The sequence below is a fragment of the Pleurodeles waltl genome, chromosome 4_2 (genome assembly GCF_031143425.1).
Source record: "Pleurodeles waltl isolate 20211129_DDA chromosome 4_2, aPleWal1.hap1.20221129, whole genome shotgun sequence".
Lineage (NCBI taxonomy): Eukaryota > Metazoa > Chordata > Amphibia > Caudata > Salamandridae > Pleurodeles > Pleurodeles waltl.
The window spans coordinates 777,366,589-777,386,051 of NC_090443.1; the positions used below are offsets into that span (position 1 = coordinate 777,366,589).

Here is a 19,463-nt window from a genome sequence, read left to right on the forward strand (position 1 = left end):
TAAAGCCAAAAACCAAGACATTTCACAAAAATAGAGGAGGGACTACAATTTTACCTCAACCAAGCGCACATAATGGCATTGCTCACGAGCATAGACTTACAGAAAGGGCACTAAGAACATTATTAAAATGCAATTTTTAAAGCCAGTATCATGCCTTTTGATTACATTGCTATCTTATGACAGCTGTTTTGAAAAAATAATAATACACCTCCCACGGTTTTCAGTTGACCTTCTCTAAAAACCGGGACATGAGCTAAATTTCCTGAAATCTGCTGGGACAGCTGGTGGAAAACCGGGACCCGCCAAATCCAGGACAACTGGTCACACTACTCCAAGATGTCCTGGGTTGGTTGGAAAAGCTGCAGCGGATTGCAAAGCTGCAGAGGTTCCTCAAATTGGAACCTACACTGTGTAAGTTTTTCCAGCTCACCTTAGTTACACACGTGAGAACGTCTCTTCTGTGTGCACCGTCTGAAGTATACCGATGTGGTGTGGCACACACACACGGCAGGGCTTGAATTGTTTAGTCTGGTATTACAGTGCATAACGAGGGAGAAGGCCGCGGCCACAAACTTGAGATTCTAAAGCTGAGTGACTGCAAGAATGTGTAAATACTTGAGTTACGTTTGCTTTTCTGCTTTCTGTATATTAAAGTTGCAAGAAATTACGTCAACAGCAAGAATGCCCTAGATGTGTCCTTTCAGCTTGCAATTGTTAAAACCTCCGTAAAACGAGTTCAAATTAAGCTAAATTAGCTTAACTAAAGAATGTAAAAAGAAAACATGTAAGTACAGGGGTGGCTGCCGCCAATCTCAATGAGGAGTGGTTGGGGCGATGGACGACGGAGACAGGGGAAAGAATGAAATAAAACATTTTAAAAACACACTCATCTTTCCGTTCCTGCCACTGCCTCGTACCTCTTCTTATGCTCCAGCATTCACTGGGACACCAGCACAGGCTCCCCAACAATCCTGGTGCTGCTTTCATGCTAAAGCTGGCATGAAAGCAGCGCCAGGATTGGTCTGAGCTGCTCGGAGTAGGGTCTGTGCAGTTTATCCAGCCCAGCGCGGTTGGAGAAACCTAAGTGCGCATGTGTTTTTGGCCGGCCTGAGATGGTCGGCCAAACACACATGCGCAGTTTGGTTCACTCTGGACTCCTCCCCACCACCTCTCGTGACCCAGCCCTGCCCCTCCCTGTTCTGTTGGCTGAGCCAGCAAATGAAAAAAAAACTACAATAGTGGAACTATCATCTAATTTTTCATTTCCTAGCTCTTGGCCAGGGGGCTCCTCCGTCAATACGAAGGAGCCTCCCCTGATCTTGTAAGATGCAGTGAGTGGGAGTTCTGGACCTAGGAGGCCCAAACAGAAGATGTATTTGTCTGTCTGCCCTTTTCTGATCAGACCTGGTCAGTAGAGCACTCAAAGGACCAAGGAATGGATTGAGGTAGGCAAAAACCAGGAAGTGATGTAGAAATAGATGCTGGGAGTTACAGTAAGGCCATTTCCTGTAGAGCTGGATACTGGAGAACGAAGCTCCCTTGTCTAGCATTTTCTTTAAAAGATAGTCTTGGAGGTAATTCTGTGATGTCACTTCCTGTAGACATTGATGCTGGGGAATCATGTTCATTATTGGCGCTTTGAATTGTGTGGTTGTCTTACATATTTGTTGCAGTATTATTACTTTTGTGTCATGTTACGTTGTATTTCTGTTTTTGTGTGTTATTGTAATATGACGTTATGGTGTGGATGTACACCAAATGTAGACTGTTGGTGTTGCATAGAGCCCCTTTTTGGATGGTCACCCCCCACTTTTTGCTGCTTGATGCTGTTGTTTTTGCCCTGTTAGTGTACTGAGGCCTGCTAACAAGACCTCAGTACTTACGCTCTTTCCCTTAAAATGTATGTCAAATTGCATAGGCCAATTGGCAAGGACTACCGCCCCTGTAAGTCCCTAGTAATTGGTACCAGTGATACCCAGGGCCAGGGTGGTAAAGGGGTCACCAGGTCTGCAGCACTGATTGTGCCACCCTGTGTGACCCGAGTAAAAGTGACACTGCAGAACTGCCATGTCAGCCTGTGCGAGCAGCCTGCTGCTCGAGTGCAACCCTGCCCACACCAGGCACAGCCCCATTAATGACTGTAATACAGGTCAGTCACCCATAAAGCAGGCCTCCTACTGGGGTGCACTGTACTATGAGTGAGGACATATATGCATGAGCATATATGACCCTGTGATAGCATTTAAAATGTACCATAGGATAAAATGGACTGGCATCTGCACACTTCCCAGATGTCCAGCTCTGTGATGGCCCAACCGATTCCCCAGTGTTTTGTATCAAACACCTTGCTTTCTAACCCTGAGCACGATGCCCATGCTCATGATAAACTAGCATGTGCCATGGTGGCACCCTTAAAGGGTGCCCACCAAGTTAACAAGCTCTCTGCTGTTTTGGCAGGCTCTCTTGAGCCTCTGCTACCACAGACAAGAGTCTGCCTTCCTGCTGGTTGTGATAGCACTTCCAAAGGACGGATATAAAGGACCTGGGCAGGCAAGAGGTCACACCTCCTCCCTTCCAGGCTGGCTAGTGTGAAAGGTAATCAAGGCGGTGAGCCTCAAAGGCTTTCCCTGCCCTTGAAATTTAATTACTTGTCCCCCACTCGAGCACAAGCAGAAAATTAGCTATGTAGGAGGTGTACGCCTCCTTTGCTGCTACCAAGCTTTGTCTGTCGATAATCTGGAAACCGATGGCTACTCTGATATCACTGATTCCAGAGCAGATCCTCAGAATAGAGACTGGCATCAAAGAGAGTGAACTCGAGAGGTGAGCAAAGCAGCTTTGGCGTGACCAGCTCCAATGATTGACAGCTAGGAGCCAACTCTGCACCCGAAGCCACCGGACGTGGTGCCGAAGTTCCAACTCTTGGTTCCTGGTCCTGGCCCCCCAAAGACCTCTACATCCAAAGGGTAGAACGTGTGTCTACCCCCAATACCCGTTTGTCAAGTAGTTGGAACGTGCCAGTAGCCACGGACCCCATCACGTTTTGTTTACTGACCCCATCAGTATTTGTTTGTTCTGATTTATTTATTTTACTCATAGGCACTATCGCGCCTACCAGTATACTTGGCCTGTGTTCAGTGGCCAGTCAGCTGTTACTGCGGGAGGTTAAATATCTTTTTGAGGCTCCCCCCTCCTCCCCCCTCTTATTTTCCTTTCCCCCTTTTCTACTCACCAATCTGGGAGTGGGTTGTTTCACTTCGACAGTCCTGGCCGGTCATCAAGAGCACGGCCGCCATTTTTCCTTAGGACCTTGGTACTTCCGACGGCCGCCATCTTGTAGGGTCAGCGGTCTAGCTGCTAAAAGTTCCCAGTCTAGACCCTGATAAAACGTGTGATGCTGCGGTCGCACAGCGGACACGTGCAGCTGCGCGCCAAAGGCGAGCTTAAGGCAAGCCCGTCTGCGCCTGTGCGCGCCAGTCGGGGCCCAGGGGCCAGTCCCCCCCGTTCTGGTCAGGACCATGGGCCTAGTCTACTTCTCTGAGGCTCTTTTGAATCTCAGACCATCCATATCCAAAGCCTGTCAGGTACGTCCCGATCTGAGGAATAATATGTGGTCATGCTCTGTATGTCAATGGGCTCTTCATTACAAGGGACCAACTGCTTATTTGGAGGCTAAACTCCATACCACTCTGTTGCTGGTGAACTGTTGATCGCTGGCAGCACATAAACTAGATATAAATCTCTTGCTAAGCGATGCCGCCCCCGCAGCCCTGTTTCTCACTGAGACATGGCTGCACGAGGGGTCATGGCCTGATATAGCCTTGGCATTAACCCCAGGCTATCTAATAGCAAGAATGGACAGAACTACCTCAAGAGGGGGCGGAGTTGCCATCATCTATAAAGAAGATCTTAAGCTCACTTCTTGTCCTCTTCAGTTAACGGACTGCGAAAGTATGTCTTTCTCTGTGACCCTTAATCCTCATTTTACTTTTGCAGGAGTGCTGCTTTACCGGCCTCCGGGACCACCAGATAATTTCTTAAATTCTCGCCCTTACCAATTTACCGATTTAATATGCAACAGACCGAATTTGACCATCTTAGGCGATTTTAATATTCAGGTAGACAATTTAGATCAGACACCGGCCAGACGCCTCTGGCGGACATGGAAGCCCTTGGTTTAAGACCGTTGATTAAGGGCCCGACACATGAAAAGGGGAATACCATTGATCTAGTCTTTAGTAACTTAGCTGTTTTATCCTCTAGTCCTCCCCTCCCTCTGGTATCATTACCTAATTCCACTAAAATTAGCCATTTCTACCCCAAGAGTTTTCCCCCAGTCCACAGTTCGGTCCTGCAGGCGTTGGTATAACCTCAATACAGGAGAATGGATCAGGCTACTGGATAGCCGGAAAACCTTTTTTTTTCAGGGAAAACGAGATAGATACCGATCTTTTCAATGATTGGATTACTGACTGTCTAGATACCCTTCTCCCACACAGGACAATAACTAGGTCACGTCGGAAAGTGGGCGATCAGTGGCTTACCCCTGATTTGTTATAGCTCAAAAGAAAGTGTAGCGGTCTTGAAAGAAAGTGGAGGAAATTCTTAGACCCGGTGACTAGGGAGGAATATAGGAAGTCAATCAGACTTTATCACGCAGAAATAAGATTGGAACAAGGTGCTTACTACTCCAGTAGAATCATACAGGCCTCTGGCTTTCATAAAGAGGTTTTTCAGGTGCTTAAAGAAATCCTTCACCCCCATTTAGAGGGTAAGCTTCAGAAGAACACAGTAACAATCTAGCCAGGTTCTTTCAACAAAAAATTAGTGTTATCCACTCAAATCTCTCAAAGGAGAAGGCCAAGCTGGAGGCCCTGACTAAACAGTCTCAGAACAGTAAAGCTGTCATGTCTCATTTCCCCCCTCTTTCTCAGGACCACACTGTCTCTCTTCTTGCTGCATTGAAGTCAGGTTCCCCTCTTGATCCAGCCCCCCTTCCGTATTATTTCTTGGGGCTCTGGCTATTGTCCCGGTTCTAACGGAGTTACTGAACTCCTCACTTACCAGAGGTATTGTCCCTGAACAGTGGAAACATGCCATAGTTAAGCCCTTGTTGAAGAAACCCAACCTGGACGCCATGGACCTAAAAAACTATAGGCCCATATCATTACTTCCCGTAATGGCTAAATTATTGGATAAATACATCAACTCCCAATTATCCATGTTCTTGGAAAGTAACAATATCCTCCATCCCACCCAGATGGGGTTCAGGCCTCTTCACAGTACCGAGTCAGCACTGACAGCCGTTATGGAAGAGACAAGGAAGCGGATGCATCAGGGCCAGGTGACAGCTGTGATACTCCTTGACTTGAGTGCTACGTTTGACACAGTGGATCACCACCTGTTTGCCCATAGGATGAGGGATATTGGAATTAAAGGTTCAGCACTCAGACGGCTCACTTTGTTTCTTGAGGACAGGACATTCCAGGTGCTGGACCGATCTTATTTTTCCAGTAGGTTGAACAGGAGCTGGGGGGTACCACAGGGATCGTCACTTAGCCCTACGCTATTTAATATATACATGGCCCCCCTGGCGGAACTGATGGAGTCCTTTGGACTTTCACTGGTCTCCTATGCAGATGACACCCAGCTAGTGGCCTCATTCTCCACGAATGGAGGGTCAATGGGATCGATCTTTCTGTCTTCATGTCTACGGGCAGTATCAGGTTGGATGACAAACAGTATGCTCCAACTCAACGGGACGAAACAGAAATAATTATCTTAGGCCCCCACTCGGATCCAGTTAACATTCCTCTACTTCCTTCCCTTTTGGAGGAACTGCCTCCCCCTAAGAAGTACCTCAAAAGTCTAGGGATCTGGTTAGATCCCCATCTCACCCTAGAACATCATGCCAAGAAAATCTCAGGTGCCTGTTTTGGAGCACTAAGACTATTAAGAAAGGTTTTTGGAATACTCCCTCCTCTCGTGAAAAGGCTTACTGTTCAGGCAATTATCATGTCAAAACTTGACTATGGCAATAGTCTGTTCCTTGGTTCCCCCAAATCTGTGATTAGGAAATTAATTACAGGTAGTCCAGAATGCCGCGGCACGCCTCTTACTAGACATTCCAAGGCATACTTCGGCAAAACCGGCCTTGGCCTCTCTCCACTGGCTTCCTGTGGAGCAACGTATAAAATTAAAAAATTTATGCTTCATTCATAGATCACTACACAATAGGGGTCCTCATTTGTTAAAAACCCTGGCTACTTTTTATAAGCCCAATAGAGTCCTTAGATCCGCCACATCAGCCTTGGCTATACTACCTAAAATTAAAAAAGCCAGATGGGGTGGCGCTACGATGGGATACTTGGGGCCAAACTGTGGAATTCCCTTCCCCTCAGCATCCGATTAATTAGCCATGAACTTCATTTCCGAAAGGCAATCAAAACCTGGCTTTTTTAGGCATTATTTTCCCCGCCCATGGATTGTGTTGTTGTCCTTCTAGTGCTGCGAGTCCTTCGGGTAGTTAGGCGCTGTATAAGTTCAATTAACATAACATAACATCAGATCCAAGGACAGCCAAAGTACATTTGCACCTGGACTCCCTTGTCAAGGTAATAAGAAACTGACGACTCTTGGTGTAGGGCCCCACAGAACCGTAAGTCCAGGTAGGTTCCCCGGAACTCACCCTGCAAGGGGCCAAGTGAACACTTTGATTTTCCCCATTAACATGAATGGGAGCAATTTATACAGTGAAAATACCCTATTTCCCAAAGCTTCTAAAATTCATAGCTCCGGTTGTGTGTAACTTAAAAAGTTTGTTTTGGTGTCTAATTTTAAATATAAATCTGCTTTGTTTTTCTAAATTGGTGTCATATTTCTTTCGAGTGGTGTCATTTACTTATCCTCCATGTTGGTATGGTAAAATGCTTTTCACATGTTCCTCTAAGTAGCTTGACTGCTTTTTGCCACACTACCAGGTCTGAGCTAAGGTTTACTGGTGTGAACCCAAGCTCCTCTACTGGTGACGTGCAAGTATTACATGGTAAGACCCCCAATCTACTGTTATAATATGTAGTAAAACATATTTCCACTAAGCAATACCGGACACCGTAGGACATGTAATAGCCCCTAGCAAAAATGTTTTATGATCCAACCTTTGCTTTCCAGGCCCCATGATATAGACATGCAATCTATGTGAATGAAGTTCAGCACTTGGGATTAAAATACATTATTTATAATCATATTGGTTACTGGGCCCATACTTCTATTCTTGTTGTAAATCATACCTTGATTCTTTGTGGACACCTGCTTTATTGAGCCTACACATATGTACGTTATACTACCCCTATAAAGGTGTCCTTAGCAATCAGGCTTCTGTGCATACCTTGGTGTCCTAAGGCAGGCTGAGTTCTAAGACTACTCTGCTAAGAATTACATTTTTCATTTAAAAAATGCATTCTCCTCCGACGTAATCCTCCTATAGGTCAGTTTGTGCGAGACTGTTATTTCAAATAGTCGATATTTTTGTCTTTAGAAGATAACTTCCACTGGCAGCAGAGTTTATGCATGCTTAACACCACAAAGGGATATGGGTGATTTATGCATCAAGCAGCTACCTTAATATGTCCACAAAAAATGTTAGTGTAATTTCGCCATAGATGTAATTTAAATGTTCGAATGCTGATTAAATTATAGGCAAATGCACTCTCTTGTCGGGGTGACTGCTGCAGCATAGAGTGCCCCTGTATACATTTAACTGTTAACAACGTCCTTCCCTTAGCTTGAGCATCTGTGGATGCTTCGTTTCCATAAAATGTTAGCAACAGACAATTAAACAAAGTAATACATATGTGTCTATGGAGCAGCATTCACAAAAGGAATATGGGGAAGGGGATAGAGACCATTGAGTTAAAGAGCATAGCAAGGGCCACTCGAATTATGCACCAGTGGAGGGGATTATGTGGCAAGGTTGACTAAATTATGCGATAAACAAAAGCAAATTAAGCAGTGTAATGCAGCGCATAGTTAGTGCCAGTTTAGCAAGTGAATGCAGCACCCAGCAACTTAAAGGTGTCCGATTAATCTTTGCAAGGAGTCTACCTGAGCTGGCACCACGTGCTACGCTTTGTTTTAGTAACTTGTGATTTGCTTGAGCCTGAATTTCTTTTTGTTGGAATCAAGAAACTAAACCAGCAGATGGTGCATTTTGCTGAATACGTGACATAATTCCAGTTGCCCTATTTATAATTCACTATCCTACAGTATTTCATGAAGAAATGCAAAGTGTCGGTAAGCAGCGTGTAAGGTTTAGTGCGGCCTTGCCATAAAAGTAACACTTTTCTTTAAGCCTGCACATTTATTTATTTCTCCCCCTTCAAGCTTAGTTGCTGCCAGCTCCTGCTAATTATTGAACTCGGAACTACCATCAAAGGAACAGGAAGGGGTGTTGGTGATTCAGTGATTTTTAACGACGTGTAAAGTGACGGAAAGTTGTATTTTTTAGCAGGTTGAGCAAAGTGAGAAAGCTGTGACTGACATTCCTAATACCGTCTTTCGGGATCAGCAGCAACCTGTGTGCTCGCTTCAGTCAAAGTCTCTAGGAGAAGAAAATAAACAGTCTAGGAGATTAAGTAAGTCTTGGCAAAAAGGTTTGTATTGTTCTGGGCCGAACCCGTCATCTTCACAACTATTGTAGCCGAGACAAAACCATGCCACGTGTCTCGAGAATTTGCTCGTTACACTGCGTCATACACATTCACATTCTACATCAATGTAATTTCTTATATCAATGGCGTTTCTTTAAAACTCAATTGGAATAAATAAGTTGTATTTCAAATATGTGGTAGCATAATTAGAGGTAGAGGGATCATTATATTAATGGCTCGGAATGTTTACCACTTTGTGAAGGAGGGTGAGGTGGCAAATATTAAAAAAGGTGGTTGCCCATCAGTGCGACTGATTATGGAAGGTCAAAGGCAGCTAGGGTGTGGGCACTGATGATACCACACACCAGGTGAATGGGGGATGAGTATTGATGTCACAACGTGCCAAAATGAACCAATTACTTACCAGTAATAATCATTACTCTGATTGTCCTTTCTCGTCAGTAAAACGTAATTTGCATGTCCACCTGGTGGGCGGTAAACTCAACTTCTCCGCTGGAGTGCGCAGAGTTTTGCCCACTCTGGAAAAACTCCGCCAACGCCCGTGTGGCTGAGCTTTTTCTTGCACATGGCTCACCATTGTAAAATTGAGTGCTAGACCGCCTCCAGGCAAGGTCTTAACACGGGCGGTTGCAGCATGTGGCCACCGCTCACAAGTAGAAAATCTACTCGAGTGGCAGAAAGAAGTAGTGCCTTCTGGTGTACCACGTGGTGCTGTTCGCGCTTATTGTACAGCGTGGGACAAGCTCCCGGCGCTAGAAACTCAGCCCAAGCCACGCAACCTACCCAATTACGCCGCTCACTGAACTCTGCAGAATCTTGCAGAGTTTTTAGGTAACTCAGTGAAATTCCATGGAGTGAAACTCTGTGAGTTCTGCCCACCCCTACTCCTTACAGACACTGTTTGACATAGCTAAACTGAGGAAAAAAACTGCGCTCCAACCGATCTGTTCCCGCCTTTCCCCACAGGTCCCTCCTCTCATGTGGCCCATAAAGAAGGCAGAGGGCAACAAACTGTAGTGTAATTCACAAGCACTAAGCTTTGAGGTTGTGGTCATGGGAGGGTGGGTGAGCCAAAAGTCCTGAGACAAGGAAGGTTAATGAGATGGATAATCCTAGTAATGTCATTTACTGGTAGGTAATCAGTACATTACCTCCTCAGTCTTTGCCCGTCGTAGTACTTATTTCTTGAGGATATACCGAGCGTTAATTTTAATATCTGATCACTACATTATACCCATCCCATTCAGAAAATAGATCACCAAGGGCAGTATCAATGGAGGCATTTGAGTTGCAGCCCTCAAAAAGACCAATAAATCACTGCATACTTGTTGGAGGCTGGTTATCAGTAGAGGTAAGTATGCACCTACCACTAGCAATAATGCACCCAGACAACGTTGGGTCCAGTCAAGGTCTCAAAGCATCAGACCCTGATAAGTAAGACACAACACACAATAAAAATTCCACACCAATTTTTAAAAATAGTATCTATTTTTATCTTTAAAATGACACCAAAATGCCAAAAACTCTGTATAGGAAACCAGATATATGAATTTTTAAAGATTAAAAGCAAAACTAGCGCTTAGAAGCAAATAGCACTCACAGGGTTAAAAATAAAAGAAGGTTGTACTGGACCAGGACACTTTCAAGAGTTCCAGCCGTCCGCAACATAACACTTTTACACAGGAAAATGGTCCACAACCACAATGCTCCTGGCCAAATATTAAAAAGTCCACTGAGCACTGTCCAGCTGGGCTCTTCTGGCAGGAGATGATGCACGTGATTCTTGGTGTAGCTCCTTTATACCTTTTGCTTACAGGGAGTCCACTCCTGAATCCTTTAGAAGTTAGGCAAAGTCCTTTTTTGTGAAGCCCAGAGTGTGCAATAAGTGCAGTCCTTGTGAGTGCAGTCCTTCTTGGTGGAGAACAGGGATTCAGCAGTCCTTCTTCTTGTTTCCTGGCAGGGATCTTTGGCCATCCACAACACCAATCCAAGGATCTAGAAGCTCTGAGAAGGTCCTTGGGATGTTGGGCCACAATTCCCACAATGCACCTGATCAAATCTTAAAAGTTCATTGGGCACAATTCAGGCTGGGGACTTCTGTGAAAGTTGGTGCAGGCAACATCTGTTGACCTGTTGCTTTCAGGAAGTCCACTCCTTAGTCCTTTTTGAAGCAAGGCGAAGTCCTTAGGGCTGTTGTTCCAGTGTGCAACAGGAGAAGTACTTCAGAGTGCAGTCCGCTGGGTTACAGACCAGTGTTCTAGCAGGGTAATCCTTCTTGTGATTTCAGGCAGCAGATCTGAGTTGCAATGCAGATCAGCAATTTTTATTCAATCATCTTGGGGGACAAGCAGGAGGGCACCTTTGTCCAATAAGCTGCAGGGTGCCACCCAAAAGCCTGACAGTTTCCTCCAAAGTGTGGTATTTTCTTGTCCCACAAAGCACTGTTTTTTTAAAATTCAAACATTGATGATTTCCCTTCCGTGTAGCAAGACCTGGTTAAATCAACCTACTGGTGTGGCTCATTTCCATTAACACTCTTCCTCTGGCCATCTGCAAATTCATTTCCTGTGCCTGCTTTCTATCTGTGGTGTACAGGTTGAGAGGGCAGGCCTGGCTGTCATTTCTTTCTGTCCGGCTTCCTTTGAAGCCCAGTTTGATTTACCCAGCCCCCTTCCTAGCCTGTTCTCAGCAGCTTCCAACCGCCCCATCAGAGAACCTCTGCTCAGTTTAGGCCACTAATCACCTCATCAAAGCAGCCTGGCTAATCCTGTTCAGGCTGACCAATCAGGAGAGGCAACTAGCAGGCTGGAATTTGGTTTGCAGAAAAGAAAGTCTTATAACGTATTTTGTGTATTAGTTATGACAAATTCAACAATTTCAGTTTGTTGGATTTATCCTTACTAATCTTTTGAGTCTTTTCATGACCCATTTAGCACCTTCTTAGCAATACGTATGCTATGGAAAATATTTCGATGTTAGCCTTTGGAGCTAATTATCTACAATGAGGAAAAATGAAATGTGCTGTTTTTTTCTCACCAGGGTATATGAAATATATTTTATAATGTCCCTGCTTATAGTTACTTGGCACCCCACACCTTTAGGGATGACATGTGTAAAAATAAGGTACATTATAACTTTGGAAGTATCTTAAATTCCAAAGTTGAATTTGCACACATTTTACTTTTTAAAGATAGTCTGCAAGGCACAGCTACTTTTAAAAAACGACACAACAGCAGTGCACACTCCAGTGCCGGATATCTACTGGGCCTCTAAACTTACCTGCCCTATAATATACTAGGGACTTGTAGGTAGTTTGTCTTTGCTGATTGTAACTGTACCACTTTACCATATTCCATTTATTCAGAGCACTGCCCGTGGGCCTGGTCAGCAGAGTCCATGGCACAGTCAGGGTCATTTACTACCAGTATCTGACAGGAAAATTGGGGTGAACATGCTAAAAGGATGACTTTCTCACAATACTTGAAACCATAAAGGAGCCAACAGGGATACTGTATTAGAATATTTAACTTATGTGGGCAAAAACCAGTGAAATCCATTGATCTTACATAAAGCAGAAGCAAGGACACTGAAAAATGTGTTCATCACTTAACTTTAACGTGTAGGCCAACAGAGACAAGTGATCACAAAAAATGGTCAAGCAGCTAAAGCACAACCAAGGAATTATGCGGTAAACTAGCAATGAAGCAACTATTATCTTGCCCGTCAAAGAAGTAGTCAACCTGAATGCAACCTTGGTCATTTTCACTCTGATCAGTAAAACCTCTACAAAAACCAAAACTCAGCATTCAAACAGAATGCCTAAAAGAAGCTTGAAGTGAGCCATGTCTAACCCCCTGCACCAACCTCAGCAAGGTGCATAAGAGGGAACAAGGATAAGCCATCAAAACAAATGCTGGCCAGCCTCCCACCTACCACGCCCACCAGGAAGTACTAGTGAAAGTCAAAACAACACATTCTAGCACATGAAGCCACAAGCTCACCCTAGAAGCATAAGAGGGAGCCAGGGTAACCCACCAAACAAATGTTGGCCAATCTGCTACCTTTGAAGTCTAGCTGGTGCCAAGTTCTAACAAGCCAAGCCGTAGTGACAGTAAGCAGCATACGAGGGAACTAACATAATCCACCATAACAAAGATTGGCCACCCCTCAACTTTCTATGGCCAGCTGGAAATACTAGCGGAAACCAAAGTGTCCAGGTTCTAACACATGAAGCCCAAAGCCCAGCAAAGAGCATAAGCTAGAATTCATAGTAAACCCACAAAGCAGATATAGGCCAAGCTTCCTCACTCACCTGGAATTACCACAGAAAGCCAAGTGACCAGGCTGTAGCTCAGTAAAATCCAGGCCCAGCCAGGAACTAATAAAGGAACCATGAGCATATGAAATAAAATCAGACTCTCCACCTTAAAAGCCCAAATAGCAACATTAGCTAGACTCACATGTCCAGGTCCTACCTCCTTAAGTCCCAAACCCAGCAAAAAGCATAAAAAATAGACCAGGATAAATTGTCAAGCACATTTTGGCTGAACTTCCACCTTTCTTGCCCCACATGCAATATCGACAAGGCCAAGGTGACCAGGTGCTAACACCTTAAAACCCAATTCCATCAAGGGGCAAAAGAGGAATATGACTGGCCAAATTGAATCCACACATTCCATACTCATCTTGGACACTCTCAGAAAAAAAAATAATTAGGTGAATAATGTTCTAAAGCTACGGTAATAAAATGGTAGCGACAACCCGCCAAAAGGGATCAAAACCTAATTCATCAAAATGGGTAATGACCACAAAATGAAAAACTGAAATTCAAATATAAGAATATGATCTTAGAAGTCAGATGCAACATGGAATGCATTATAAGAAAAAAGACCGGTCCATAAAGTATAACATCTAATTTTACTGGTATTCAAACCGTAAACAACGAATTCCTGAAGCTCCATTAAGGATTTTTTTCAAACTCTTATAGACTGTCTCTGAGGTATGATCCTATGACTCTACAACCATCGGGGAGTAAAAAAGTGAAACCCATAGCTCAAACCCCATGACCCTCATTTATCTTACATGGGAGCAGGGTACTCAAGACTCCCAAAAAAGATTCAACCACAGATTCCCAATACCAGCAGGCAACATACAAGGAAACCACTAAAATCCCAGTACACAAGCTCTCAACTCACTAGGGTGCATACACAGTAACCAGAGTGGTTATGAACTGACCTTATATATCCATTCCCATTACAAAAGAAGAACTGGAACCACCCAGGTCTCATCCTGCAAGTTCCCTTGTAATCACAAGAGGAGACAGACCAGCTTGCCATGAAACAGAATAACTATAACTATAACTCAGCATTCCATTCTATGAGAGAGGGTTTAGCAATGGAAACAAATAGCTGTAGCCTCACATTGCAGTTTCCATGTTTAGCAGGGCATACTGATGGAAGCTAGACACCCCAACTCCAACCCCAGCAAGAAGTAACAGAGGAAAAGGGTTGGATGTTTCAGGAGTTAGATTTACTCTTCCCACTCCAGTCTAAGCAATAGTAGGGAAAGTGATGTAAGGGTGAGGGAGACATAATATCTCTGCCAACCCACTTATATTCTTTTAATACTGTCTGGTGTTCCCTTTTCATAAATCAATATCTTTTGGGCTAAGACTGGGGTAGTTTTATTAATTAAGTCGCACCTCTCTCCTATCTAGAACAAATGATCTTGTGAATATCCCTGTCTTGAGGTCGAGACCACTTTAGTGCTATTATCCAATCAAGGTGTGGGCCCGAATTGCCTATAATGAAGCATGCCACTGTAGTGTGGTGAGACTTTTCTGCCCATTTTTAAACTGCCCTCATCAAGACTCTGGCACCTTTGGAACAGATTTAGTGCTTTGTCCGCTATCTTAAATTTTGTGTGCATTATCGTTGATCTATCCAACATATAAAAGGTTGTTAGGATATAACTTGCATGTATGTATGGCTCACAGCAATCTATGTATTCATTAAGTACATTATAGCTAGAACAGAGAACTCTGCATCAATAATATGACGTCTGAACCCTCCAAATAAGACAATATATTTGATGCAACATATACTAAGAAAGTGTTCTGTTGTGCAGTCAAATTCAGGATTCATATTAGGTGTGTTACTCTGTCACAAAAAGTGCAATTTAAAGGAAAAGTAGAACCTCTAAATGTGATGCAACTGTTAGCCGTTTAATTGACATTCATGCTCTTAGAATCCGTTGCACACAGTACAGTGTTTTATGCCCTAGCAGTAGCACTAGTGGGGCCTTTTAACGAATGGAGGAGTTGAATGACTCCATATACCATTCTTGCTGGTATGGGTAACTTTAATTTTATTGTACATGTTCAGACCCTCCTTCTGTTTGATGCAAAGTAAAATTCATAGTCATAATAGAAAACATCTGTATGAGTGGGTTGTTTAAGGATATTGGAGAGGGATAACTTAAATAGAACTTCAGAGTATTCAGTCTGTTCGAAATGAGTGACCATTCTGTTGCTAATATCCTGATAAGCTTACAGAAGGCATGGGGCATTTCCCCCAGAAAGGTCAGTCAGAATCCATTTTGTAAAGTAAATTGAAGATGACTCATGCCTATCTCTTTATGAGAACACAATATCAGAGAGCCGAGAAGAAGGGGATCACAGACACTGAATAACAGGGTTCAGTGCCCCAGCAAAGTTTGTAACGGATACCCCAAGAGATTTTGAAGGATTGCTTTCTAGTTTTAGAGCTGTCAAGTACCACACTTAGTCTACTGAAGTGATAGTTAATATTGCAGTCCAGAGAGGGTAATGGTCTAGTGAATGATGTACTAGAGTTACATGTATTAGCTAAAAGCCCTTTGAGTAACTCACCCATCTCATGGGACCTTGTTAGGCCAAGATCGAGTGTGTCAAACCCTGCAAGTAAACGTCCCAAAGATGGGATAAACTCCTAAAAAGGCAATTACCCATGAATAGGCAAAGACTGAGACCCCCTGAGATTATATCTTTGAGCTTACTACCGGTTACCTAAAACCATCTAGAACATTTTACCCTAATCAGATTCCTCTCAACCACTGAATGGAAGAATGCCATTTAGTCAGATCTTACGCATTCCCTAAAAGGAACCAAGTGTCAATAGCTGTATGCAACGGTTGAGGTTTTTTGTTATCTTTCTAAAGTAAGAGCAATTCCTTCATTTAGCCACTGTGTTGCTTTACAGAAGCAACAGGTGTCTCCTTAAACGGTCACTGATTGGAGAAACCCCATGCAACATAAAAACCACCATGAAGGCAGGATATCCAAAGCAGAGAATTATTAAGAAACCTAGTACTTACAAAACATGGACTGGAGTAGATGAGGATCGGATCCAGCTGAAGCAGACTTCCAGGAGATCGTGCAGAGTTTCAGGAGATGTAGCAAGATTTCCAGGAGATGAAACAAGAAAACGCAAGAAATCAGGGGAAAGTAACGAGGAGGGATTCCCACCAGCACAGTTACTGGACTGTTAGCATGCATGGTTCTGAGAGTTCCTGCTTCCTTTATAATGTGAAACAAATATTAAGAAAAAGAGGATGCAGAAAGTGACAGACAGGAAGTAGTACTGCCGCAAAAGTTTGGAAAATGGCAACAGTACGAGACCTGTCAACTTACACGGTGCCAACGTGACACACAATATTGGCTCCCATCACACAGTCACCTGGTGAGGAGCCGATTTCACACAGTGGCAGAACAAACAAACAGAAAACCACTGTAAATAGTGGATTTCCCACTTGTTTTCTTGGTCTTTGCACTGCTGATGTCAGGGGGTGTGAAAAAAACACAGGACATCAGCACCAGCCTCAGAAAGATTTTTTTATGGGAGGGGGGGGTTTTGGGAGTGGGGTTAGGGCAAAAGTACCTCTTAGGTACTTCTCGGCACATGGCCACACCCCCTCCTCGGACCTGCCACCCTCCTCATATGGTGAGCTTTTTATTCAAGTTGGTAGATCTGCAATATAGACTGCAGACTTGACCATGATTGATTTTGCAACACTTCCTGTTTCTTTGTGGAAGAATGTAGAGAGTGTGTCAAGAGTGGCTTGCAGAGAGAGAGGCCTGCATGTGCTGGGACAGACAGCATATACAGAATTACTCTTTTCAGCATCAACAACACTCATCAATGACAAGAAATGGCTTGTGTCCTAATTCTATTTGACATCTCTACAGTTGTTGACACAGTTAACGAACAAGCACTATTCTTTCATCAATGAAACAAGCTTGGACTTCTCTGATACAGTACTACAATGTTTCTGCAACTACCTCTGTAACTTTGAACTCCTCATCCAGATGGCTCCTAAGGTCCCAGAAACTGCCTCACTCCTGCAGATTATGCCAGGGATTCAGCCTAGCCCTCATCATAATCAGTCTCTCCATTGAACCCTTCAACTTTATACTCACTGATAAAATCATGAAAATCCACTAATCCACAAATAACACACACCTTTATCTCAAATTCTCCTCAGCCCATGACGTTCAGTGACTCAACACCTGCTTCAAGCACATACTGAAGGCTTAACTTGACAAAATTAAGTCCTCCTACTGACCAGGAGGACAACACAATAGAGGATATAGCTTTGATATCAGATATGAACCTTGTTGACTTTACTCCCCATCTCATAGCTAAAGGGAATTCCCTTGTTTTCCCCCACAACACAGACCAATTCATCATAGAGCACATTCCCATGAAAGCCAAAATAGCATGGTAGGAGAGCTCCCTCCAGAAAAGAGGGCAGTCTTTCATATCGGAAATCTACTTTATAATTATAGTACAAACATTAATCTTTGTCCACATAAACGGAGATAGCATACTTTTCAATGGCCAACTTAATTCTGCATTGATACAAATGAATTAACAATGATAAACTTTTTACAAAATTTGACCATGTCACCTTAAGCCTGAAGGAATTACACTGACGACCAAGCATGCATCATCATCTTCAAGACCAGCTGCATCATCCACAAAGCATCGGCAGCAACACCCCTGCATGTGTGGCTAAAAATTAACCACCTCGGATATATAGAAAGAGAGAAAGAAAAGAACTATGCACCTGAAGAAATGCAAGAAAGACTAGAAGTAAGGTATTCTACTCTTCACCCTCCTCCAATTCACAAAGGAGCTATAGACAAATCTCTTCTAGTGAAACAAGCACCCCACATAACATAAACCACATACTCCAACCTGATTGTAAACACTTTTGAATTGCCTCACAGTGCTCCCAATCTCTATTCAGTGCTTCCCTGCTAGGTTGGTGTTATGTATTCACCACTACATACGTACACACTTGCCTACCATTCCCAAGACTGGCCTACTCTGCTCCTAGACAGGTTTGATAAAGACAACCTCTTCCCAATCAAGAGATGACAAGAAGCCCTGTTCACCAGCTGTTCCTTAAAAAAACAGTTAATCAGAAGCCTTGAGCTTTATACCTGTGTGACGATGGAGGTGTTGACTAGTCATGTACACATTGAACTGGAGGGTCAGACTTAAAGGATGTGACTATTAATGCTCGGAGTCCCTCTGCTAGAAGAATTTTTAGCATCTGGCAGCGGCATTTCACCACTAAATTGAGCCACAAATGCAGAATCAGACTTTCTCTTGGATTCAGGATTTTCATGGCTGTGGTATGAGTGGATGCCAAAGAATGAAGGCCACATTTGGGGCTTATAGCAAAGGCTTCTTCCTTGTAATTCTTAACAAGAGAAAATCTCCCAAGTCTATGCTCAAGACAAGTTCACAAAGACTTTAAGTGAAGCTTTGCCAGATTCTAAATCCAATACACTTATACATTTAAATTCAGGTACCAAAAATTCATCAGCAATCTATACTATGCAGTCCGTCTAACCTGCCATACCCAGGAGAAGACATATGTGCAACCATTCTCAAATTTCCATTACCAGCATGGTTGAGTAGCCACATAATCAGGATAAAGAAGGCCCGTTACACAAGAGAAGATTTCTAAGAAGTTTGACAATTTGAAAATGTATGGCTTTACTATATCCCCATATAGTCGAGGGTTATCTGTCACCAAAGTACAGGCCTGAAACCAGCATTTCTTCTGAACTTTCTTCTGAAAATAAAATCTGGGTTAGTGCCTTTCGACACCTCAAACTCATTAGCAAGTTATACGTGCCTGATATCTCCATATTATAGCTTGTTTAGCACCACTGCCCTTTTGAGACCTATACATATATTCAAGAACATGAAGGAAATGGATATGTGGCACCACCTTTACCTGACCTCCTCAACTAATTTGTGTTATTTCTTTTTTTTTTATATTAAATTGTACTCATTGTAAGTGAATTACTAAGGGAATTTTGCCTTATTTCCTCACTGTAATTATCTTTTTGGTACTGATGTTCGTGCATCACAGGCAATTTTTCTGAGGAAGGCTTGATCCTTGTGCTGAAGGACATATCATTAGTTCTGGATTCCTAACAGAATTCAGTGTTGCCATCTAAGTGCTGCATTGCTTTACCTGCGGGAGCTCAACCACAGCTCTTATCAAGATGAAATGCACTCTCATCAATTTATTAAGCTGCTTTCATATAGTGCATGTCAGTTTTGGGACCAATCATACTATTTGTTCAGTTTGATGGCTTTGTCCCTGATATTTCACAACCCTACAAATGTTACTTCATTCATCTCTGGTCTGTCAGTCCTGGTCAGAATCGATGACCAAGTGGCAAAAGCTTATGTTATCTAACATGGGACAAGAAAATGTTTTCACTCAGGGGTA

The 19,463-nt window shown here is 43.4% G+C and overlaps 1 protein-coding gene across 1 annotated transcript in view; it reads left to right on the forward strand.

Annotated features, from left to right (window-relative positions):
• LRRIQ3 (leucine rich repeats and IQ motif containing 3) overlaps positions 1–19,463 on the forward strand; it is a 252,627-nt gene that overhangs the window by 135,601 nt on the left and 97,563 nt on the right. The window contains exon 7 of the mRNA XM_069232440.1: positions 8,507–8,633. Coding sequence (XP_069088541.1) covers positions 8,507–8,633 — 127 coding nt within the window. The remainder of the gene's footprint in view (positions 1–8,506; positions 8,634–19,463) is intronic.